General features: G+C 26.7%; 3 protein-coding genes across 5 annotated transcripts; 1 reads left to right on the top strand and 2 right to left on the bottom strand.

The window, feature by feature from the left end:
• The first annotated feature begins 2,506 nt into the window (after positions 1 to 2,506).
• LOC111307795 (endonuclease III homolog 1, chloroplastic-like) lies at positions 2,507 to 7,923 on the top strand. The gene is made up of 10 exons (XM_022906023.2): positions 2,507 to 2,827; positions 3,505 to 3,568; positions 3,901 to 3,969; positions 4,379 to 4,497; positions 5,200 to 5,266; positions 5,674 to 5,765; positions 5,890 to 6,027; positions 6,111 to 6,215; positions 6,970 to 7,053; positions 7,484 to 7,923. The coding sequence occupies exons 1-10, from the start codon at positions 2,540 to 2,542 to the stop codon at positions 7,625 to 7,627; spliced, it is 1,170 nt and encodes a 389-aa protein (XP_022761758.2). The 5' UTR covers positions 2,507 to 2,539; the 3' UTR covers positions 7,628 to 7,923.
• Positions 7,924 to 8,332: 409 nt separating this feature from the next.
• Positions 8,333 to 12,776, bottom strand: LOC111307793 (uncharacterized). 2 transcript variants are annotated; one of them, XM_022906019.2, is made up of 9 exons: positions 12,573 to 12,775; positions 12,389 to 12,427; positions 11,298 to 11,438; positions 11,078 to 11,140; positions 10,798 to 10,864; positions 10,543 to 10,643; positions 10,055 to 10,099; positions 9,379 to 9,849; positions 8,333 to 8,794 (listed from the first exon to the last, which is right to left on the bottom strand). In XM_022906019.2, the coding sequence occupies exons 2-9, from the start codon at positions 12,404 to 12,406 to the stop codon at positions 8,624 to 8,626; spliced, it is 1,077 nt and encodes a 358-aa protein (XP_022761754.1). In that variant the 5' UTR covers positions 12,407 to 12,427; positions 12,573 to 12,775; the 3' UTR covers positions 8,333 to 8,623. The 2 variants fall into 2 exon arrangements, with proteins under 2 accessions (XP_022761754.1, XP_022761756.1); XM_022906021.2 differs by lacking the exon at positions 12,389 to 12,427 and having other exon boundaries at positions 12,573 to 12,776.
• A 1,268-nt stretch (positions 12,777 to 14,044) lies between these two features.
• On the bottom strand, positions 14,045 to 22,218 carry LOC111307256 (flavonoid 3',5'-methyltransferase-like). 2 transcript variants are annotated; one of them, XM_089751319.1, is made up of 6 exons: positions 22,083 to 22,218; positions 21,612 to 21,720; positions 21,406 to 21,491; positions 15,882 to 16,026; positions 15,019 to 15,150; positions 14,045 to 14,378 (listed from the first exon to the last, which is right to left on the bottom strand). In XM_089751319.1, exons 2-6 carry the CDS (start codon positions 21,660 to 21,662, stop codon positions 14,355 to 14,357), a joined length of 438 nt encoding a protein of 145 aa, XP_089607445.1. In that variant the 5' UTR covers positions 21,663 to 21,720; positions 22,083 to 22,218; the 3' UTR covers positions 14,045 to 14,354. The 2 variants fall into 2 exon arrangements, with proteins under 2 accessions (XP_089607445.1, XP_089607446.1); XM_089751320.1 differs by having other exon boundaries at positions 14,089 to 14,378; positions 21,612 to 21,715; positions 22,083 to 22,173.
• Between the last annotated feature and the right edge of the window lie 1,680 nt (positions 22,219 to 23,898).

The following is a 23,898-nucleotide window of genomic DNA, read 5'->3' as shown; positions in this document are numbered from 1 at the left end:
GATAATCAAAATAATTTTTGTAAACTAAAATACCTCTCAAGGTTGAGTATTTACCTAATGACATATAAAAAAATGATAAATGAAACATAACAATATTTTGGATACTAAAAATACAAAGGATATTTAATTTAAGCCCCAAAAACTCTTGATTTTAAGAGAAAATAAAAATATAACTTGTTAGCACTTGCTATCTTGTTTCATCAACCTTCTTGATGTGTTGGAATTGCTAATATATAGAAAAAATGAAGAGCTAGCTGTTGGAGATGCTTAAGAGAAGAAAATAGTCATTGAAAGCATGAAAAAATAGCCATTGAATACATCCTAGGCATGACCAAATCGATCACTTCCATGAAAGGATCAATTTGTTCATGTTTTGGAACCAATTTGCCTTTGAAAATTATGACCCGATTGATCCCTTTATGTAGGGGTTCGATTGGTTCAGAGGGTGATCAATCCCCTACATAGGTTGATCGATCCCTTCTTGCCATTTCAACAAAAAAATCACTTTTGAGTAAAAAAGCAATTGATCATATCCCTAAGGGGATTGATCCTGTCTAAGCTGGGTAGTCATATCTTATTTTACACTCTACTCACTAATTTAATCATATATTGAGCTATACAAATTCAAATCACAAACTGTTTAAGATTTAGAGACTAGACTTAAAAGGCTTTCTATCCATATAAAATTCATCACTTAATTCTTTGTGTACAAATTATAGTAAATTTTTAAATCTACCCCATATGCAATTTTTAGACAACTACAAAGTATCTAGTAAAAATTCAAAATCTTTTCTTAAAAAATTTAGATTTAGATTTTGTTTAATTCACTAGAAAGTAGACTCAAATAGCTTTCTAACCATATAAAATTTAAATATTAAAACCTTGTGAATTAATACAAAAAAATAAAACAAGTTTAGTGTTGAAAAAACTTTGTTCTTATAAAATAACTTTCTTAAGTTAATCTATTTCTCAAAACTAATATTATCAAAATTGTATTAAATCCAAAATAAATAAGTTCACTTTAAAAACAACAATTGGACTTTTATTTAAGCTCAAATAAATAATCTTCAAAGGATATATTTGGTTTGAGAAATATGAAAACAAAGAAAGGTTTGTTTACACTTTGAAAAACATATTATTTATTTAATATCAAAATATAAAACTTAAAAATATGTACTAAATAAATCTTTTTTAAAATCTTGATCAAGCTTATTTAACTTAATATTTTGTCGTTTCAAAAAAAAAGATCAATTCAAGGCTAACAATTAAAAAATCTAAAAACTAAAAAAACTTTAAAATAAAAAAACAATCTTTTAAATTTTTTGGTTTTTTTTTTTAATTTGGAATTTTTTGAAAATTTTTATTTTATTAATTCTTTTTTGAATTTTTTAAAATTTTCCAGAATTTTTTAAACTTTTTCAAAATTTTTTTATATTTTAAATTTTTTAAAAACTTTTTAAAGTTTTTAGAATTTTTAATTTTTTTTAGTTTTCTAAAAATTTTTGAAATTATTTTATAATTTTCAAAATTTTTCAAAATTTGTTAGAATTTTTAAAATTTTTTCGTAATTTTTTTAGACTTTTTTGAAAATTTATTTTAAAATTTTTAAAAAATTTTTAGAATTTCTTAATTTTTTTAATTTTGAAAATTTTTTATAATTAAAAAAAATTTTTAGAATTTTAAAAAAAAATTTCTTTTAAAAATGATGTGAGCATAACGTGACAATGATTATGTAATGCTGATTAGATTTTTTTTTACATGTGTTAATATCCTATTAGATATTCATATTATGTCAATAAAATTTATTAATAATATTAATTAAAGGTACTAACATAATAACGATTTAAAAATTCAGGTACTAATATGGTAAAAAATTTCTTTAAGTACCAGTGTGATCAAAATTACAAAGTTTGGGGACTAAATATGTTTTTAACCTATTAAATTATTATGATTATTTTTATGAATATTTGAAATATATGTAAATATTCATTTAAAAAAAGACTTTAAAAATTAAAAGTACCATATTTTAGATTTGTCAATTCACATATTTATTAATGTTGATTTTGTATTTACTATACATAAAATGTAAAAATTATCGTATAATAATTTGAATCAATAAATCAAACATAAGATATATTTTTTGTTTTTATCAAATTTATATATTTTTTTTGTTAAAATTTTAATTTATATCGCTTTACATTATTTTTTTATAAGGATACCGTATTTAAGTTAATTAATTTTTGAATTGATTGATATATAATTGAAGTTGAACTTGAAAATTATGGGTTCGAGAGAATTTATATTTGTAATATAGTTTTCAATCAAATAACGAGTAAGCTAAGAGATTTAAATTTTTATTTATAAAGAAAATTAAAAAATTTAATGATAAATTAAAAACTAAAAAAATGTGCATTTAACATTATCAAATTTAACTGAAGCAATGTAATTATTTTTTTATTATTTTAATATTAATATTATTAATTCAATTAAAATAATAATATTTTCTAATCCTTTCACCTCCTAAGTTACCGACATAAAAATGTTTGCTCTTCTACCTAGGAGTTTTCCACTTCGGTTTGGCATTGGTTTGGCCTTTGGGGGAATGAAATTGAACAGCAAAATGCCGAAAACAAGATTCACTTTCAAAACCCTTTCTTCATCATCAACAACTGAAGTTCCTTCTTCAGACCAAAACCCAAAACCAGGTTCTGAATTAACTGATAGTGTTTCTGTGCCAGAAGTTCAAGTTTTTACGCGGAAAAAAAGGGTTAAAAAGACTGTCGATGTTGTAAAACAGAGCCCCAAAGCAGAAAATAAAGACAATAATGTAAGACCATTTGTTTATTTTCCTTTTTTTCCCTTGATTTTGGATTTTTTTCTTTATTTTTTTTGGGTATGATTAATGGGTTTATATTTGTTTGTTATCTGCTTTAAACATGATTGCAACTTTTTAATGTAAGAGAAAGATTCTTTGGTTTTGTTTTGTTTTTTTTGTTTTTTTCCTTCATAAAAGAGGCTGCAGTGTAGAAATAGAGAAGGGGTTGCTGGGATTCGAACACCAAATGGCTACCTGAGCTAAGCTCCAGATTCATATTCTTTTGTTCTTTTGTCCTTTTTAGTTTTGCTTCCATTTCTTTGACTAATGGTCTTCCTGACTGATGGGAATTTTATCCTGCGTGATTGTTTAAAATGCTTATACGCTATGAACATCACCATTTGATAATGTCTTATTACAGTATCACTCAAAATTGAAGGTTGACAGCATTTTTTACTTGTAAAGGTTATTTTGGTCCAATGGACTGATATACGCAATATGGGCTAGCCCTCCTTTTTAGAATTAACCCTCCAAAAACTAGTCGAAAGGTGAAGGCGCCTGGACATGATCCTAGGACTTTTTGCTAAGCTAGCTGGCTTCTTCTTTTTACTTGGAAAAGATTTAGTTTAAGTTTTAGCAGTATAGAGTAATTTTTTACCATATACCCTTTTTTTTTGTTTTTTGTGCAGCTGTGTGGCTTACCTGACATAGAGGAATTTGCGTACAAAAAGATAGATGGAACTGCTCTGTCCAGTAAGATTTCTGTTGTAATGCTATGTTCCTATGAGTATGACATACAGTGAAAGTTTTGCCAGAATAAGGTTATTAGGTTGACAATGCCTATGCAATGAGTTAGGACATATTAGGAATAATGAATAATTTCAGGATTCTGATACATTCCACATCTCTGGACAACTTGCAGAATTGCTATCATGCTGTAATCATATTGCACTCATGAGCACATATGGACACCCACACTAACAAACACACACAAACACAGATGCAGAAATGCATGGTACTCATGTCCGTTTTTATTGGATTATCTCTCTGGCTCAGACTAGTTTTACATAGTAATGGTTTTGCAGGGAAGTCAAAGTCCACATCTGATGAGCTTAATGTCGGTGCAGATATTGCTTCCTCAGTTGGAGTGGAAGGTAAATGGTGTGCAAAATGCTATTTGGAATTGCAAGAGAAGAAGACAGTTTTTTTTAAGGAATTTGTTGGTTTTTAAAGAGAATTTATAATTGCATGCTAATTTGCTGTAGCGTGTAAACTTTTTTCCTCTATAAGTAAATTGAATAGTCTGTTTAAAATTGCCAAAGATTGCTGTTGTTGTTTGCATCCTATTCTTATGATTCAAAAACAGTATATTCATAGACTTTTGCATCTAGGGTGTGTTTGTATTGTTAAGTAGATTGTCTCTTCTTAATGAAGAAATCCATGTCAAAAATAGAATGATGTGACAATTTGATTAACAAGAGTTTCTTCCTAGTGCATTTCTTTTGAGGGTATAAAACACAGAAATGCTGATGCATTTGCCATTGATGTATTCCATGTGATCAGGCAAAGCACCTGCCAACTGGGAAAAAGTGCTTGAAGGAATCCGTAAAATGAGGTCTTCAGACGATGCACCTGTAGACACTATGGGATGTGAGAAAGCTGGCAGTGTTCTTCCTCCTAAGGTACAATCTTTCAATCATTTGTAGGTAGATAAATTGGATGAATTGATGACTTAACTTTGGTGATCACTAATTTATCCTTTTATGCTATATTTGCCATTTCTGATGCCATTTTAGGCTTCGAGTTCAAGGACTTGAGTCTTTAATGTGTTATCTGTCATCGAATTTGGGGATTTAGAATAGAAGGCACCAAGATGCTTTATATAATTTGACACCAGCAAAAAAAATTGATGGAATTCACAAACATTTATTAGCTAGAGAAACTGCATAATGCTAATGGAGAATGTACTTGTAGTTTAAATAATTTTTGGTCTTGTAGACGAATTAGTTGAGCTCAATATACCCACTTTGCAGCATCAACTGGTGTAGTATAATATTCAACTGTTGACTGTGAATATATTGATGGACCGGTCACTTATCTCATCATTAAGCTTTTATTGAAGGGCTTATTGATATTCCCTTATTAGCCACTACCCTAGCTTCAAATTTCCTCAATTGGATCTAGTCTCTGGAATTACAATGTCATCAATGCCTAAAACTTATTGCAATGTTGTTGAAAATCCTTGTATCCTAAAGACATTTTGTTTTAGATTCTCATTTACTGATTCTTTTCCGTTTCATTGATTTTTTTTTTTTTTTTGGTTTTATATAGATGGATTTATCTTCTTTTTTTTTTTCTTTTTTTGAACTCTCACTTTGAGTTAGGAAAGAAGGTTTGCTGTCTTGATATCTTCACTACTATCTAGCCAAACCAAAGATCATGTTACTCATGGTAAGTTCCTCTTTTTTGTACTTTGACTTACAATCATATGTCATTTCAACTAATTATCTTGTTGAAGTATTGGATGTTCTAGTTATAACTTGCAATGGTAGGAAATCAGGACATCTAGTGCATGTTTCCTTTGAAGACAGTGAAAAGTTTTCTATTAGAAAATACTCTCACAACTGTATTATGATGGGAAAGGTCTCTTCAAAGCATGTCATGGTTATGGTTAATTGTAATATAAAAGGAAATTATGCTAAGATATTGCTCACATCATTTGGTGAAGAACAAAAATATTGTATATGCCTTGTCATTTCTGATGAAAACATTACCATATGTTTATGTTAAGTGGTAACCATATATCCTGACTTTGTCAATTTTGTTCTTCACCCTCTCATAAAGATACTCATGTGCAGGGGCAATTCAACGTCTCATTCATAATTGTCTTCTGACTCCCAATGCCATTGACAAAGCTGATGAAGCAACTATTAAGGACTTGATCTACCCGGTATGTTATTCTAGGAGTCACTTGAAAAATTAGCATCAAAACTTTTCTTTTTTACCTAACCAAGTTCCCCTGCACTTTCTCAGCTACTGCAGTAGTTAAGAAATTTCATTTTTGTTTGTTCTAGGTTGGGTTTTATACAAGGAAAGTTAGTAATATGAAGAAAATTGCGAAAATCTGTCTCATGAAGTATGATGGAGACATTCCAAGCTCATTGGAGGAATTACTCTTGCTTCCAGGGATAGGCCCTAAGATGGCTCATTTGGTAGGGTTAATTGCATCAGTATAACTTCCTTGAATTAGATGTATACTGGATTTCTAAACTTGTTTGGTTGTGTGATTCTTTAGGTTATGAATATTGCATGGAATGACGTTCAAGGGATATGTGTAGACACTCATGTGCACCGCATTTCCAATCGGCTTGGATGGGTGTCCCGACCAGGGACAAAACAGGTACCTCATCTTATACACTGATGATGGCAAGAAATTAGATGTTTTTCGTTTAGTTCTTTTGGATCTTATGTAATCTTAAAATTGTTGCTTCCCTCGTTTTGAGTAATTGTTCCTTTTAACAACACATTTTCGGTATTAAAACTATTTAATTTTCATATCTATCTGGATTTAATCAGGATTGCCGATAACACCAAAATTTGTAACTTGGAATGCATTTCAGCATTTCAGGGCAACAGCAGATGTGTAATTACACGATGCTGCCTGCCCTTTTATCACTGATTTATACATTATTGTCATCATTGCTTCTAACTTCTGAAGAGAGATACATGGATTTGGTGCTTGTAATTATTTTGATGAGTGCATTAGCATCTTCTTTGGAGAAAGATAATAGAGAAAGAATCCAGTTAGAAGTTAAATATAATTTTTACTCAACTAAGATAACCAAGTTGATGGAGGGCCTCTGGCGATGTACCTTCTGACAGTATTTCGACTTAAAAGAATCTAATGATATTTATTCCTCCCACTTTTTCCATTCTCCTTTTTCCTATTCATCAGTTTTGTGCAAATATGTTCATACAACTTCAAAGTTAACTTTTAAACCTCAAAAAAAATATTTGATTTATTAGTCCTGAGTCACTACAAATAGGAAAAAGTTGTCTTTTTTCCGTGACAAATTTGTTTAGTAGATGTCTTTTCCCTCTTCATACTAAAGAAATTACATGCATCAGTAATCATTATCTTGTTGGTTTGCTAGAAAACTTTATATCCGGAGGAAACAAGAGTGGCATTGCAGCAGTGGCTTCCAAAGGAGGAATGGGTCCCAATTAACCCTCTTTTGGTATGTTGGTTAATTCATGTATTTGACTTGCATGCTCATCCATATGCACTCTTAGATAGGAAGTGTTAGATGCATGCATAGCTTAAAAATTATCCTTTATATTAGGGTTTGTACTCTGTAAATTTATTTGTATAAAACCACCTTGTCTTGATTTAACGATGCAAGTTTGCCTACATACACACGAAGCATAATTTCAGCATCCTTATTGTGAAGTTTGGTGAAGTTTCCAATCTTTAGATTATTAAGTAAGGAATTTCAGTTCCTTTTTTTATAAAACTATATCCTTCTGATTATATATTTTGCTTCCTTCAACGAGTGCACTCCAGTTTCTTTTTATCTTATGTTTCAAAATACCTTTCTGTAAGCCCCTTAATTTATGCAATTAATGCCTAACAACCAATTGCTAAAGAGTAAATTTGAGTTTGAACAGGTGGGATTTGGACAGACAATTTGTACTCCACTCAAGCCACGGTGTGAAATCTGCAGCATAACTGAGTTTTGCCCATCTGCATTCAAAGAAACCTCAAGCCCATCATCCAAGGTAAAAAAATCCGGTGTTCGCAAAAGGCTTTGATGTATTAGTTCTTGGAAATGGATATTTGTTTCCTTTTCTTCAGTCTTCCAACTTTGCCTTTGTGTTTGCAAAGCAACCCAGGATGGGGAAAAGAATCACTCAAGATTCTTCTATCTAGTGCTGTGGATAGGATGTTTTTGCAAGTATTGCTAGTCCTTTGTATATATTGTTAAAGGGCTTAGAAGCAATATGCTTTTTGGGGCAATTCATGTGTGTAGTTCTTAAAACAAACCTATATTGTAACATTGATCCAGAAAATTATTGATATCCTCAAGGGTGGCATTGCAAGGGCATTACCTTTTTTTTTTTTTTTTATAAATTTATAATTTTTTGATTCATCCTTTCAAGTTTCTTCAAATCTTTTCAATTGTCAAATTTGATTTTTGTTTTCCCTTTCCTCCCCTTTTTCTCTCCACTTATTTTCCATCCTACCTAACTTTGACAAAATGAAAAGAAAGGAAAAATACTAGTAACATTTTCTTCTAGCTGTTCACCCATCTCTTTCCATCCTTTTCCACCCATTATCTCACAAGTTGGTCATATTTGACAAGCAAGCAATAAGGAAGCTTCCACCTCAACATTCCCCTATCCTTAAGGTCCAGTCTATTCTTAAGGTCCAGTCATAAAATGCAGACCCTGACATAATGGGAGGATTCTCACCACCAAGCGTAAAAGAGGAAGGACTTGGAGGAAAAAGAAAAACAATGAGAAAGAACATTTAATTTTAGACTTTGAATTAACTAACTGTTTGATTTACAATTAAAATGGAATAAAATAGGACCCAAGGAAAAAAAAAAAAAAAAAGAATACAAGACACAAGGTAGCAAGATCAGCCTGCAAGAGTTCTTCTCTGACATCCCAATTTCATTGTTACTACTAAAGAATTGAAACAATTTCTGATACATATTACACCAATAGGACAGATAGCGAAAGGACAATATTTTGAAATCAGTTTAGCAGGCATGTTTTTGCATGGTTCTGAAACTTTGTTGTTTCTCACTTGATAAAAAACTTCCAAATATCTCTATCTGCCAGCTCTTTGATTAAATGGGCTCCAAAAATGCCTTCTTCATCAACTAGACTTCTGAGGTGCCGTGCTGCATTGTTGAAGCCGACATAGTTCTTCTTCGTTGCCAAGTATACTACTCCATAAGGAGGCCTCAGACACTGGTTGTTCATAATGAGGATTAAAAATAATAAATTACATTGAAATGCAGAGCAAATGAAAATAGAAAAACCATAACTGAAATTTCATAGTGCATCCATATAAAAGAAAACGAAAATAAGAGGGGAAGTCAACAGAAGCGATCGCATCAAGGCTTGGGTGTGATATAAGGCTTAATTCAAATACAACCTTACTTTAAATCATGCATTTGTCCAGATGCCAATGTCACTTCCATCAGTTTATCTATAACCAATCATTCAGGTTGATCATGATAATTTTAGTCGGTAAGAACCACTCAGTGTCATTTAGCAGATTCCTCTCTATTTATCTATTCAATTCATTACAAAATTTGGTCAATTTCCCGACTCAAACCAGCAACAACAAAATTATGCAAATCTACATACTGTTCCCAATTATTTCCAATATTATTCCACAAGCGTCGACAAAATGGACAAGGACATGATAAAGACAGATGTTCCCTTATTTCATTATATTCATAGAACACAATGTTCTTTACTATTGCTTTAAAGAATGTCGCCAAGGTCATAAGTAATAAAAACAAGCATTGTGAAATTAAGAAACTAACCTTCTTAATTAGTGCATATAACTTCTTCAAAGAGGAAACTGAGTATGGAATTTCTGTCATCAAAATAACATCATAGCCACCTTCTCCCTGATCTGTCTCACTCGCTCTTTCCCATGCCCGGCTTCCCGAAAGCTTTCTCGACCTCCTTGAGGAAATTTCCTGGGTTATGATGCTACCATCTTGGCTACTGCATCCATCCATGAAATCCTCCTCAGAGAAGCTCAAACTCATTCCTGTAGTCACTTCAGACACATCATTCCGAACAACAGATAATACAGTGGGGAGTTCTTCCCAATCCCCAGCATAGAAGTGCACTGTTGGGGCAAGAGTTTGTCTGGATGGAGTCAAAGGACTCTCAGGCTGTCGGCTCTGCCTTTCCCGAGCGTGCTCAAGGTTTGCAAGAACATTTGGTATGGTAGTGCATCTAACAGTTTCTGCACTGAGGTCTTGAAAGTGCACTGTAGAAGCACCCTGTAACAACAAATGAATAAAATGAAGTGCAAGTAGATCTTTCATAAAAATTAAATTGCTCTTTGGCCATTTTCCAAATTATAATACAAGCCGGTTGCTCAGTTATCTGACTCCCCCCACCCACCCCTTTATTATTATTATTAAGATAAAAGAGATACTGACAGCACATAGGAGGAACAATCTAAGATGAATAAATGGAGTATACCTTCAGACAAGCAAAAATCCCAGGAAGTCCATAGCCACAACCTAACTGTAAGAGTTATCGAATAGGATGATTAGCTCACATTATATAAAGCAGAACTACAAAACAGACAAACTAATTCCTTAACTCTTAAGATTTTATTGCATACATGAACTGAGAACTTGCAGAGAAGCCAAGAACAAGGTAGCTTATAAAATCTAGAACTACTCTAAAATTGGAAATTCAAGTTTGAAGTTGCCTAAAGAAATGGCAAAGAACAAATATATTCAAGTATGAATTTCGGTTGTTCAAGCTAAGCATAACAGCCAAAACTTTTTACTCCTCTGAGTACATTTACTGAACATTTTAATTTCACCTGCTCAATAATATCATCAAATGGACCAAAAAACACTGATATATAAAGTTTAATAGTTAATAAATTCAAAGAAATGAAAACATATGCTACATGATGTGATGGCTTATGTTTTCAGATTTTTCTATGGTTAAATTACCTCAAGCACCCTTTTCCCTCTAAAGCTCAACTGTCCATCGCGAGTCTCATGCTTAAGGACGTTGACAAGATCAATAGAGCTGTCCCAAGATTTCAGAAGCGCTGCAAAACAAAATTATTTTATAGCCGTCAGTTGCAGCTAATCAATTTGACCGGTCAAGACTTGAACAGACTTCAATACTTTGTAATAATTAGCATAGATTATTAAATAAAAGTACCATTCACTAAAAATGAATACATAACTAACACACCCTACCATCAGGTTTTGAGGATATCAGTTCGGAACCAGTGAAACCGATAATATCAGCAACACTAACTCTTCCCTGTAAAAAGTTGAAAAAGGCATCAGCATGCATATCACAAGCTTTGGTTTTAAGCTTGTGATATGACCACTATATCTATGACCACAGCATATATATAAGTGGATGTGGAAGAGGGAAGAAAGAGAAGGAAGTCTTAACAAAAAATATTACAGTGAGTAAGAAAAGATAAGGAAGCTACCAGGATAAAGCAATGCAAAAAAGAAGTCAACATACCTTGAACAGATTGAGACCCTGCAAGTCTACATTATCCCCAGCATACTTATAAGCATGAGCTGTCTACAGAATAACAGAATGTCTTAATTTTGAATGCAAATTTTATCGCCACCCAGTCACTCACATGATAAACCATCTCATTTATATGATGTCAACCAAAAATTATTTGTATCTTGAGTAACAAATTTCAAGTAGTTCTTGACAGGGAGATGAAATACACCTTTGAGGGGAGAATCTCCACAGCTGGTGAAGGGAGATGGACATCTCTTTCTGATACAGTGGACATGCTTTGGCTTCCTCTATCATGGGGCACCCAGCCCGGCAAACATTGTGCAAGCAGTGATGGTGCACGCATCTTGTTCTGATAATAGAAAACAGTTATTAAGAAAGAAGAACATGAAGACATCAACATTTCCATTAATACGCAGATCATTCCTTGAAGAAATCATTACTACTAGCAATAAGAACCATTTTAAAAATAGATAACAATCACACTATCAAAACTAACAGGGAGCTAAAAGACATCGTGAGAAAATTGCTGTCACATTTGGAGAAGAAGATCTTACTACATTACAATTTATAACCAATACTTAATAAAATTACACGAAAGTGAAACCATGCTGGCTTTAGCTTAAAGATTACAAACTACAACAAGGTTCATCAAAGAAAATTCAAGTAATTAAACTAAAATAATATGTTCGCCAATTTAAATTTCAGAGAAACATCATAAGAGTGCTGGACTAATGCAGTCTCTTAGAAAAAAATACAAAAAAAAGTAATCAGAGCAGCATTTTTTTATAAATTTCATAAAATATATGAATATGCAAGCTTGAATAGACAATAGAGACACTGCAGCGTTTCACAAGTAAAACTAATGTAAGGTCATAAAATGGCATTTAAAGCCCATAATTCAATGTAATCCCCCAACAAAGGAAAACAAAAAGGGAAGTAAATACTGTTAAGCTTATTTTATCAACTAAGACTACAAGAGCCAAAAATCCTACATAAAATCCCATGAGGTAATTCAATTTTCATGGAAGCATCTAAATGTTCTAACAATAAATTCAACAAATTTGCACAAAAAGCCACATACTTAAACACTAACTACATCAAAGTTCCTTTTCAGTTAAAACGATTTTTTTTTTTTGGTTCTTTTACTTTTTCAAGAAATATAAACCATAAGAAAAGTTCATGGATAATTCAGAAAAAGCTAAAATTATGGAATTAAAAATGGAAAAGATGAATCCAAATCTCAATTTTCATCAACAGAGTCAAACTCAAACATAACAAGATGAACTTAATTACACATACTAAAAATGAAATGTTCATAGCATTCCACCGCAATACAACCTGAAAAGACCAAAACCAAATCACCAAAAACTTTGGAAAAACATGAAAATTTCGGAAAATTAAAACCAACCCAAATTAAAATTATATCAAAAAACTAAAACCCAGAAGAAAAAAATTAAAATTAAAAAAAAAAAAAAAACCTTACCCAGAAAGGATAAATGATCAGCAAACAATCTTTTAAGACAAAATCTAATTGCTCGAGGAAAAAAAAAAAAAGGAATTTCTTTTGTTTTATATTACAAGTAAAGATCAGAGCTTTGTGATTTCTGAGAAAAGAGATTGATCGTCACATTGGAAAGTCAAAAAGCAAAAAAAATACGATGACTCATTTACACAAAGAGGTGATGTAGGAGGAAAGAAGCTTCAGTTTCAGACTTTGTTTCCCTGAAATAGATTAAATTCCTGTTTTACCCCTATGTTATTTTTCGTTAATTTATACACTTGTATGTATTATTTTTTTAAAGAGTAATTGTTTATATATATATATATATATACCTAAAAAATGAGTAATTATTTTTTAATTTTATATATTTTTAATAAATTTATTTAATTTTTTAATAATATTTTAATTGAATTGTATCAGTTGATTGGAATATCAAATTATTATTAATAATATGGAAAACAAATTTTGTATTTTTTTACATTTATAGTTGTAAATTTAATTATTAAAATTAAATTTTTAATATTTTATTAATAAATCACATAATTATTGATAAAATAAAAAGTTGTAATTATATGTGATGATTTTTTATATATTTGTATATTCTAAATATTAAAATTAATAATTAAATATTTTATCAATAAATCACATAATTATTATACCACGAAAAATTTTGATCGCATCAATTGTTTTTCTTAAATCACAAAAATAAAGTGTGATTAATAAAAACCTCAACTTTTAACCAAATTTTTTTATTTGGATTTGATTTTTAACTCCAAAATTTAACCAATTGAAAATGCCAAAATAAGTACTGTCATTTTGGTAAATAAAGTTCAAATACAAGGACGTTTTCTGCTTGTGAATTGGAAAAGCTTTGGCGTATTGATTGGGCTCGTGAAATCATGCGGGCGCATGGCAGTTCCGTACAACCCAACGTCTTTTTTTATTCGATTCGTCCGATTTAGATTACTATTTATAATCGGTGATGAAAATTTTAAATTCTCTAAACAAAATTAAAGTGTTAATCTATTTTTTATTTATTAATTAATTAATTTTTTAATATTAATAAATATACCAAACTAAAATATTTGTCACATTTCAATTTACACATTTAAGTTTTTATTTTTATACATATTATATTCAATTAATTATATATATTAAATATATTAATATTTATTTATGATAATTTATTAAATTCTAATTCATCTAAACACTCAATTCTTGGTTATATAATACATTTGTTTCTTCCTTTTCCTATGACTAAAAATAAAGTTCCACAATTTTTTTTAGAAAATTTCTATTTTTTAACTATCCAACTATAAATTTAATTAAAATTTTAATCATAGAAAAAATAATTAGAATTTATTTTCATAAATTTTTTATTAACTAAAGCTAAATGACTGACTCGAAGATATTATTATATTATATAAAATAAATAAATAATTTAAAATCAAATTAAATTTAATATGATTTAATTTAATTTATGAACACTTTTATTTTAAAAAAAAAAAACTTAAAATGCAATTCACGTGCAATTTGATAGTAGGAGAGTATTCAAATTCAAAAGTAATACGCCAAAGATAATTCAAACTGATCAGATTCGTCAAAACCCCAAGCTTCAACTTTATTCTTATCTTTCAAACCACTTCACCAACGAGGAAGAGTCCTCGTTGACTTGAGTTTCGCTAACAGAGACGCCGGCAAAGAGTAACACCATCGCCGATTGAAATGATTGATGATTCAACTCGAGGATCAGCAGCTATAAAGCTATTGAATTCGATGACGAAGTTTCTGAATGATAGAATGAATTCATCCTCAATTTCGTTCTCAGCTTGTGCAACAGAACCATACCATAATGTGTTATCATAAGCTATAATTCCTCCGATCCTAATCAGTTTTAGTGTCAACTCATGAAATTTCAAGTAATCACTTTTCCAAGCGTCCACAAATATGAAATCAAAGGTCCCTTCTTCACCCCACATCAAATATGATATGAAAAGGTTCATTAAGTTTTAAGATTTTAGGTACATTTTAATTTAAATTTTTCATGAAATTAATATTTATTAGAGATGTCCAAAATTAAATTGGATCAAATTCAGTTGACACTTTTAAATATCAAACTCTATTAAACTCATTTAGATTCATTTATATTAAAAATATTAGTAAAAATTTAATTCTACTTTCATATTTTTAAATATATTTTAAAATTCAACTAAATAAAAATATTTTATTAATTAAATAATATCTCAAGCTAGCCGACTCTAACTTAAAAATTATATTCAAAATTATATTTGAATCTAATTAAACTTACATATTTAATTGATCGCTCGATTCATGAGTAAATCTATTATTTATTTTTTTTAAAATTTTTGTATCATTATATATATATATATATATATATATATATATATGAGTGCAGCAAAAGACTTACGTTGTTAAGAAGATCATTTAGAACTGTGAAGGCGTCGGATGGGACGAAGTTGATCTTGTGCTCAATTCCAGCTTTCTTGATATATGGTAATCCAAACTCGTAGGCGTCTTTGTCATGATCAATTGCTAATATCTGACAAAAAAGAAAAATATTTGTTTTGGCTCTTTGGAATAATGCTGTCTTAATTATTTTGATTTTTAATGGTCAAATTCTTTCAATCTAAACTTTTTTTATTTGAAATATATTAAAATTAAAATATGAAAAAAAAAAAAAAACTTTCAAAAAACCTTGAATAAAATTGCTTTCAGATATATTTTTATAAAAAAAGTAGTTTAATAAAATATTTAAAATATCGAAGTGTAAAAAAAAAAAAATTGACTTGGGTGTAGTAATGATTAAGGACGGCAATCAACCCCGTCCCCACGGGTTTCGGTCCGACCCAACCCTATGGGTCGGGTTTTTTTTTTTTGAATTTCGATTTTCGGATCGAATATAGTTAAAAAATAATCGAGATCGGATCAGATTCGGGTATGCCTAAAATTTGATCCGACCCGATCCAACATTATATAAAAAATTATTTTTTAATTAATTAATTATTTATATATATTTATATAATGATATTTTTAAATATTTATATTTAAAAAAATAATATTTTATTAATTTCGAGTCGGGTACGATTTACATAGTGTCAAGTCGAATCGGGTCGAATTCGGATATTAAAAAATTGGGTATGATCGAATTCGGGTATGCTAAAGCATAAAATCGGATCGAGTTCGAGACGAACAAAATCCGTCCCGAACTCGACCCAATGCCATCCCTAGTAATGATTGATAAGTAAAAGAAAATTGTATAAATATTTTTACCTTGCCATCCTCAGGCAATGCCAGGGCAGTGGTAAGAAGGGAATAGCCAGTGAAAACTCCAATTTCCATGGTTTTCTTGGCATTCATGATCTTTACAAGCATGGACAGGAATTGTGCTTCATCAACTGGCAAATTCATCACACTCCTGCAAACAAATCAAGTACATAAATTTTATTTTTTAAAGTATAGGGTTTTTAGAAAAAAAAATTGAGGGAAGAGGGATTCAAACTAGAGGATCATGTGTTAATTAATCAAATCTTAATCAAATCAAATGCTCGGATGCTTAAAGTATAGTATTTTAAATTTGCTATTATAATAAGTGAAAAATATCTCATTGGTTTTTTTAAAATCTCTTTTTAAAGGTATTTATAGATTGATTTGGATCAGATCAAGCTTAGTTGGCATATCTAAATATCAAATTTGGGCTCCATATCAACTCATCTTTTTAAGATTGATTATATAAAAAAATATTTTAAAATTAAAATTAATTAAATAAAAATAAACTTTTATTAATAAAATAATATTTTAAATCGAGTCAAATCGACTTAAAATACAAAAACTTTTATCTAAAGCTTAGTTCAAATTGGATCAAATTTGTAAATAAATCAATTTATGGATAATTTTATAGTTTTTTCTTTTGGGATAAAAAATATTAATTACATTTAGTAACAAACATATAACTATAATTAATATATAATAGTCGGTTCTACACAATGAATACAAGATCAGTAAATAAGTAAATAATACAAATTCATCGGTTTTTTTTTTTTTTCTTTTAACTTTTAACATGTTATGAAAGTAGTATATAAAGTTTAGTAAAGTTTTCCTTTTCCTCTTTCCCTACCTTGTAAATAGCAATCATATTCACCAATTTGCATAAAAAATTGAAACACAATTTAAAAATAATATAAAAAAATTTTAAAAATCCAAAAGGAAAAGCACCATTAAGAAGATAAATATATATATATATATATATATATATAGATTGAGTTTCTAAAACAATTTAGTTCCCAAGAAATTAAGTATTCATGTGTTCCTATAATTCTTTTTTTAAATTGTTATAATAAAATAGAACTGATATTGATTTGAATTAAATCAGATTCGGTTTAATTTTTTTTAGTAATATGTAATATTATAAATTTTTAAAATTTGCTCTAAATCTAAATCAATCTCTTATATGATCTGATCTTATTCGAATCAAATTTTATCAATTTGGTTTAATTCATTAGTTTTTTAATTTTTTATATATTATTTGAATATAAATTTTTAATATATTCAAACAGTTATATATAATAATTATTTTTTTTTCTAAAAATTTAACACATATATATAAGTTAATAAAAATATATAATTTGATTTGATAATTTTTTTTAATTTTTCACATCTAAAATTTGATTTAAACTTAATATATATATTTAATATAAAAATTTAATTCAAATTGAATAAAAAAAATTGATTCGAACTGAATCAAATACTATAATTTTAAATCAATTTCTTTTTTTTTTTTACTCCTACAATAAAGTAAATATATATAACCAACAACTATTTAATCTATTGATAAGTGCTGAATTTTTAATTCTAAAAATCAAAATTAAGCAATCTTAAACCCGAAAGAAAAAGTAAATGTATGTAAAAATTTAAACATAAATCCGTCATTTTTCTAACCTCTTGCAATTTGCTTCACTAAAACTTCTCAATTAAAGTGGTGAACTGAACTGAAAAAAGAACAATTTTTAAATGATTTTACTTTTTACAATAGGTTAATTCAAAACATATATGAGGTAATAAACATGTGTTTTTTGTGTCACTTTTTGAAATGATTATGCACTTTAATTATTAAATTAAATTAAATTAAATGTTTTGTGCATCTAAGCATTTTATTCAATGATATATATTTTTTGCAAAAAAAACGAGTTTAAATCTTTTTTTTAAATAAAAAAATAAAAAATTATTTTATCAACAAATTTATGGAGTGAAAAAATCACTTTGATATAAAAATAAAGTTATTTTAACGTGTTGTATTGTCTCTCCTTGATCCGAGTTGAAAGCTAAAATGTAAATTAAGGACTCATAGTCATAAACCTCAGTATAAAAAAAATAATAAACCTATAAAATCCAAATAGAACAAAACTTTAAAACTCAAATTAGTAAAAATTAATAAGTTAACTTCACAAATTAATGGAATTTAATTATTCATTTTAGAAAAAAAAAAAAAAGAATATATGAAGAAAATTTGAGGAGGGAAATTATTTCAAACATTCCATGCATTTTAATTATTTCAAACATTCCATTACACTCAATTTTTTTTTCTTTTATTCTTATGTGGTAGACATGCATTTCAATCACACTATTACTCTTTTTGTTCAATTGATTGTATTTTAAAAAAAATAGATTACTAACTATTTTGTATTCAAAATTATCTGAAATTTTAAGTTTTAAAATTTAAATTTAAATATTTTATCAATCAATCACACAATTAATACTATTTATTAGTGTAAATAATATATCAATATTCGTAAATTATTCGAACTCGATTCAAATAAAATTCGAATTTGATTCAGTCATTGTCGATTCGAACTTGAGTAACTTAAATTATTGAGTAAGTTGAGTTTTAGCATCATAATATTCAACTCGAATAACTCGCAGTTTAATAGAACTTTAAAATTTTAATATATTTTTATTATTTTAATTAAAAATATTATTTTATTTATATATATATATATCAATTTGAGGTAGAGTTTAAACACGTAATCGAGTTTAAAATTGAGTATAAAAATTATACTTATTTTTATTAAACGAGCTTAATCAAGTGAACTCAAATCACTTAATTTTTATTTTGAGTTGAATTTGAGTTTAAAAACTAAAATTTGATCAAATTGAAGCCAAATTTGAAATAACAAATTTTGGATCGAATTCAAACTCAAATTTTTCACTATATTGATTCAATTCAATTTGATTACATTCTTATACTATTTGTTTTTGGCAACTAATACTTTCTTTTTTTCCCAACTAATGGTCTAATCCCCTCCAGTCTATTTTGGTTGTTGACAACAAAGACACTTTCCTATTTTGTAGTGGGTGTGGCCATTTTTATTTTTTTTTGTCTCTCAAGTTTTTTAATTTAGCTTTTCAAGGCAATTAGATCTTAAAGATTATTCGATCAGATAAACTCTTAAAATTTAGGTCAAAGTTTAGAAATTATAAGTGTTATTAACTCTTTAAAAATTTAATACAATTTTGAAAACAAAAAAATTGTTTTCTATTAAAAATATTTTTCATAAATATTATTTTCTATCCATAAAATATATATTTTAAAATATTAAATATCTTTTATTTTCTTTTTTCAAATATATTTTATAAAAAATAAATAAAGAAAAAGATACAAATAATTCGTGAAAAAATTGATTTTTATATATTTCAAATATATTTTATAAAAATTTAAATTTAAAATACTTTTTAATTTTTATTATGATATGATTTATCAATAAAATAATATTTTTAATAGAAAAAATATTTATAAAAAAATTAAAAGTAAGTTGAAATTTGCAACAATAATTTTATTAAAATTACATATCATTTTTAAAAATTAAATAAAAATTTTTATATTGGTTTAAGAAATTAAATAAAAACACTATATCGCGTTAAAATATTATGTAAAAATTTCCAAATTATTTTCAAAAATAGATTGATTAATCAATTCAAAAATATAAAAACCTTATATTCATATAAAAAATATATGTAATTTAAAACATTTTTATATTTTCTTTTTTACAAAATGTATTTTATAAAATATATTTAAAAAAGAAAAATAAAAAATATTTAATTTTTTTAAAAATAAAATTTTTAGATAGAAAATAATATATTTTATTATGACTTGTAAGTAAAATAATATTTTTAATAAATTTTTTGTTTTTAAAATATATTAAATTTTTAAAAAAGAATTTGAAAATTGAACATAATTTAAGTTTTTAATATTTATTTTCTATTTAAAACAAAAATCTATTTAATAAGTTATATCATAATAAAAAAATATAAATATAATTTTAAATTTAATATTTTTATAAAACATGCATGAAATATATAAAATTTTTATATAATTTCGTATTTGGTCCTTAAATTTTGAGAGAATTTTATTTTTATCTTTCATTTGTCATGTGAGATACTAATTGATATCCTCATATAGTGTTAATTGGTATTTACTATTAATTTAGATAATTTCACAAACGAAATGATCAAAATAAGACAATTTTGAATAATTAAAAATCCGATTAAAACTTTTTAAAATTTATGGACTATAATAAACATTTGATCAAAATTTAGAAACTATAAATGCTATTAACCCATTTTTATAAAAAAAAAGTATAGCTTTTTTTTTTTTAATTTATTCGAGGGAAGAGGGATTCAAACCTTATATTTTTTTTTACTATTGGATCATGAACTAATTAATCAAATTAAATGTTCGGATGCTTAAAATATAGTATTTTAAATGTCCTATTATAAGTGAGAATTGGACCAAGTTCCCAAGTAGATCAACTTATGAATAGATCTATAATATCGTTTGAATAAAAAAATTAATTACATCCGGTTACATGTTTAAAGATCGGAGGAAATATATAATTACCTTTAATTAACATATAATATTCGATTTTATATTAACGTGTTAAAAGGTTAGATTAGTTGTTTAAATTTGAATAAATTTGAAGGTCTACTTAACTCTTTAAATCAGTTTAAATTTTGAACAGAGTGTGAACAAAAAAATTAAATCTCGAGTCTGATTCATCTTAAATAAATTATATATAATTAAAATATTATAATTATATAAGTATATATGTGAATTTTTATTTTTTATTATATAAATTAAATTTAATAGATAAGTTTTATTTTTTTTTTAATTTAAATTGAGTTTTAAAAAATTTTGAAATCCGTAATATCAGGTTGGGTTAAATATAAATAAATACATAAACTATTAATATCAAATATAAACTCAATCTAATCCATCTAATTTAACCCATGAATACTTTTTAGTTCTACACAACGAATACAAAATCAATAAATAAGTGCATAATACAAACTCATTGGATTCTTTGTTTTTTTTTTTTTGTTTTTTAAACTTTATCATGTTATGAAAGAAATATATAAAATTTAGTAAAATTTTCCCTCATCCTTTTTCTCTACCTTAGTGAATAGCGACCGTATTCACCAATTTTCATAAAAATTTGAAATACAATTTAAAAATAATAAAAAAAATTTTTAAAAATTGAAATGGAAAAGCAGCATTAAGAAGATAGAAAAATTGATAGATAAAGTTTCTAAAACAATCTAATTCCCACGAAAATGTGTTCCTTTGAAAAGAAAATCTTAAAAATTTGTTATAATAAAATAAATAAATGTAATTAACAATCATGTAATTTATTAATTAAATATTAAATTCTTAATTTTAATAATTAAAATAGATAATTTCAAACAAAAAAAAAAAGTATATATATGTAAAATATTTAAACATAAATATTTTATATATACTTACCACACTTGATACTTCTCGACAGTAGCCTCTCTTAATTTCTTTAGTTGCTCATGCTCTTTTGGATAAGCACTTGTCTCATAAATATACTGAGATAATAAAATAAGAGCATTACTTTTTTTTTTCTTTTTCTAGTAAATAAATAAAAAATAACCCTTTGTTGAGAGAATACCTAAAACAAAAAATGAGAGTAATTAAAATGAAAGTACCTTCTGAAGGGCATGGTTTTTAAGGATCATCTTGTTAGGGATATCTGCCATTGTTCAAACCTCTTGCAGTTGGCTTCAGTAAAACTTCTCAATTAATTGGTGAACTGAACTGAAAAAAGAACGAAAAAATTATTTTACCAACAAATTTATGGAGTGAAAAAAAAATCATTTTGATATAAAAATAAAATTATTTTAATGTTTTATTTTGTTTCTCCTTGATCTGGGTTGAAAGCTAAAATGTAACTCAAGGACTCATCAGAATCATAAACCTCAGTATAAAAAAATAATAATAAACCAAAAAAACCCAAATATAACAAAACTTTAAAACTCAAACTAGTAAAAATTAATAAGTTTACTTCACAAATTCATGGAATTTAATTACTCATTTTAGAAAAAAAAAAAAAGAATATATGAAGAAATTTGAGGAGGGAAAAAGATGAGAGGAAGAACAGAGCATATATATTCATTTACCTTGCATGAAATAGAAGAACTCTGCTTCCGATACTTCCCAGACTTTGCCTAGTTTCTCTCACTTTCTCTTTGGGTCTCTTTCTGTAACCTTTTATATGCATTCCATGCCACTCAATTTTTTTTTCCTTTTATTCTCATGTGGTGGACATGCATTTCAGTCACACTAGTACTTTTTTTTTTTCAATTGATTATTTTTTAAAAACAATAGATTACTAACTATTTGTATTAGAAATTATCTAAATTTTTATACTTTATCAATCAATCACATAATTAATACTATTTAATATGTAAATGAAGCATTAATATTTATAAATTATTTAAATTTAATTAAAATAAAATTTAAATTTTATTCAATTATTATAAAATTTGAGTTTGATAAATTTGATTTATTGAATTCATCAAATTTAAGTAATTTATGAATTTAATTAAATTTTTAAATTTTAATATATTTTTATTATTGTAATTAAAAATTATTATTTTATTTATATATATTAATTTAAACTTAAGCTTAAATTTAAATACATAATCAAATTTATAACCTAATATAAAAATATGACTTATTTTTCATTAAATAAGTTTGATTAAATAAATTTAAATAATTTAATTTTTATTTTAAATTAATTTTAAATTTAAAAATTAAAATTTCATCGAATTCAAATTAAATTTTAAATAATAAATTTTGAATTAAACTGAAGAACTGACTCAATTCAATTACACCCGAAATTATTTTTTGTCGGCGACTAATACTTGTTTTTCACAACTAATGGTCTAATCCCCACCAGTCCATTTTGGTTGTTGACGACGAAGATATTATCCTATTTTGGTTAAAGTAGTGGGTGTGGCCATTCTTTTTTTTGTCTCCCAGTTTTTAATAAAAATGTAATAATTTAAAAAATCTTATCAAAGTTTTGTCTAACGGTCTAAAGTTACAAAAAATTTGAAAATTAGTTACCAAAATTTAATCACCACTGTTGGAGGTATTATTAGGTTTAAAAGGTAAATTAATCATTTAAATATCACAACCAAGGAAAATATTTTAATGTAATAAGAAATATTTTATAAAGTTAATGTTCAAATTATAATGATAAAAAAATGTATAATTTTAATCTCATAAAAAATTAAATATTAATTTTTATTTTTTAAATAAAATTTGAGAATTTATTTAGGTATTATTTGAAATTACTACCTATCTTAATTAGTGTTGCACTACACGGTGGTTCTTCGGGATTGCTCGTTTCAAAATTCTCAACATTTTATAACATAATTATCGAATTGAATATCCATTTTAACATGGCTCTTTTATATAATAAGCACATATTTAAAATCCTTTGACTGGGTGTTATAGGAAATTCTCACCCATATGATAATTGTATTTATGATTAAATTTTTTAAAGTTTAATAAATAAAATGACATGTACGACAGGATAAGAATTTTTTAGCGATACAATCCAAATTGACTCCCTTTGGACACTATTAGACTTGGACCAGCTGATGAGAATGACAGGTGAAAGATATTTTTCACTAAAAATATTTAGATATCATAATTTATATATTTATATAGTATAATATATTAATATTTTGTATATTTATATTTATTTTATATGAAAATTATATATTATAATTTATTTATATATAAAAATATAAAATATATTTTTTAATTTTATTAAAATTTTTAATTATATTATTTTTATATTTTTATTTATATAATTTTTATCTTATGTCACCGTATCGTTATATCGTGTTATCAAATTTAAAAATATTAATTAAACTATTGTGACATAAGTTTTTGTTAAGAATAAAAATAAATTTATTATTA

Source organism: Durio zibethinus, chromosome 22 (assembly GCF_047325235.1).
Source record: "Durio zibethinus cultivar Kanyao isolate XHJ-2024 chromosome 22, ASM4732523v1, whole genome shotgun sequence".
Taxonomy (NCBI): Eukaryota; Viridiplantae; Streptophyta; class Magnoliopsida; order Malvales; family Malvaceae; genus Durio; species Durio zibethinus.
Note: the sequence above shows the minus strand (reverse complement) of the source record. Positions and strands in the feature narration are given on the sequence as shown.

Coding starts and splice junctions, on each gene's coding strand:
- LOC111307795 (XM_022906023.2), top strand. CDS start 2,540: ATGTTTGCTCTTCTACCTAGGAGTTTTCCACTTCGGTTTGGCATTGGT. Junction 2,828..3,504: donor CAGAAAATAAAGACAATAAT/GTAAGACCATTT, acceptor TTTTTTGTGCAG/CTGTGTGGCTTACCTGACAT. Junction 3,970..4,378: donor TTCCTCAGTTGGAGTGGAAG/GTAAATGGTGTG, acceptor CCATGTGATCAG/GCAAAGCACCTGCCAACTGG.
- LOC111307256 (XM_089751319.1), bottom strand. CDS start 21,662: ATGGCAGATATCCCTAACAAGATGATCCTTAAAAACCATGCCCTTCAG. Junction 16,027..21,405: donor GTCGAGAAGTATCAAGTGTG/GTAAGTATATAT, acceptor ATTTGTTTGCAG/GAGTGTGATGAATTTGCCAG. Junction 15,151..15,881: donor CATTGCCTGAGGATGGCAAG/GTAAAAATATTT, acceptor CTTTTTTGTCAG/ATATTAGCAATTGATCATGA.
- LOC111307793 (XM_022906019.2), bottom strand. Junction 9,850..10,054: donor GGATTTTTGCTTGTCTGAAG/GTATACTCCATT, acceptor TTGTTGTTACAG/GGTGCTTCTACAGTGCACTT. Junction 8,795..9,378: donor TATATGCACTAATTAAGAAG/GTTAGTTTCTTA, acceptor ATGAACAACCAG/TGTCTGAGGCCTCCTTATGG.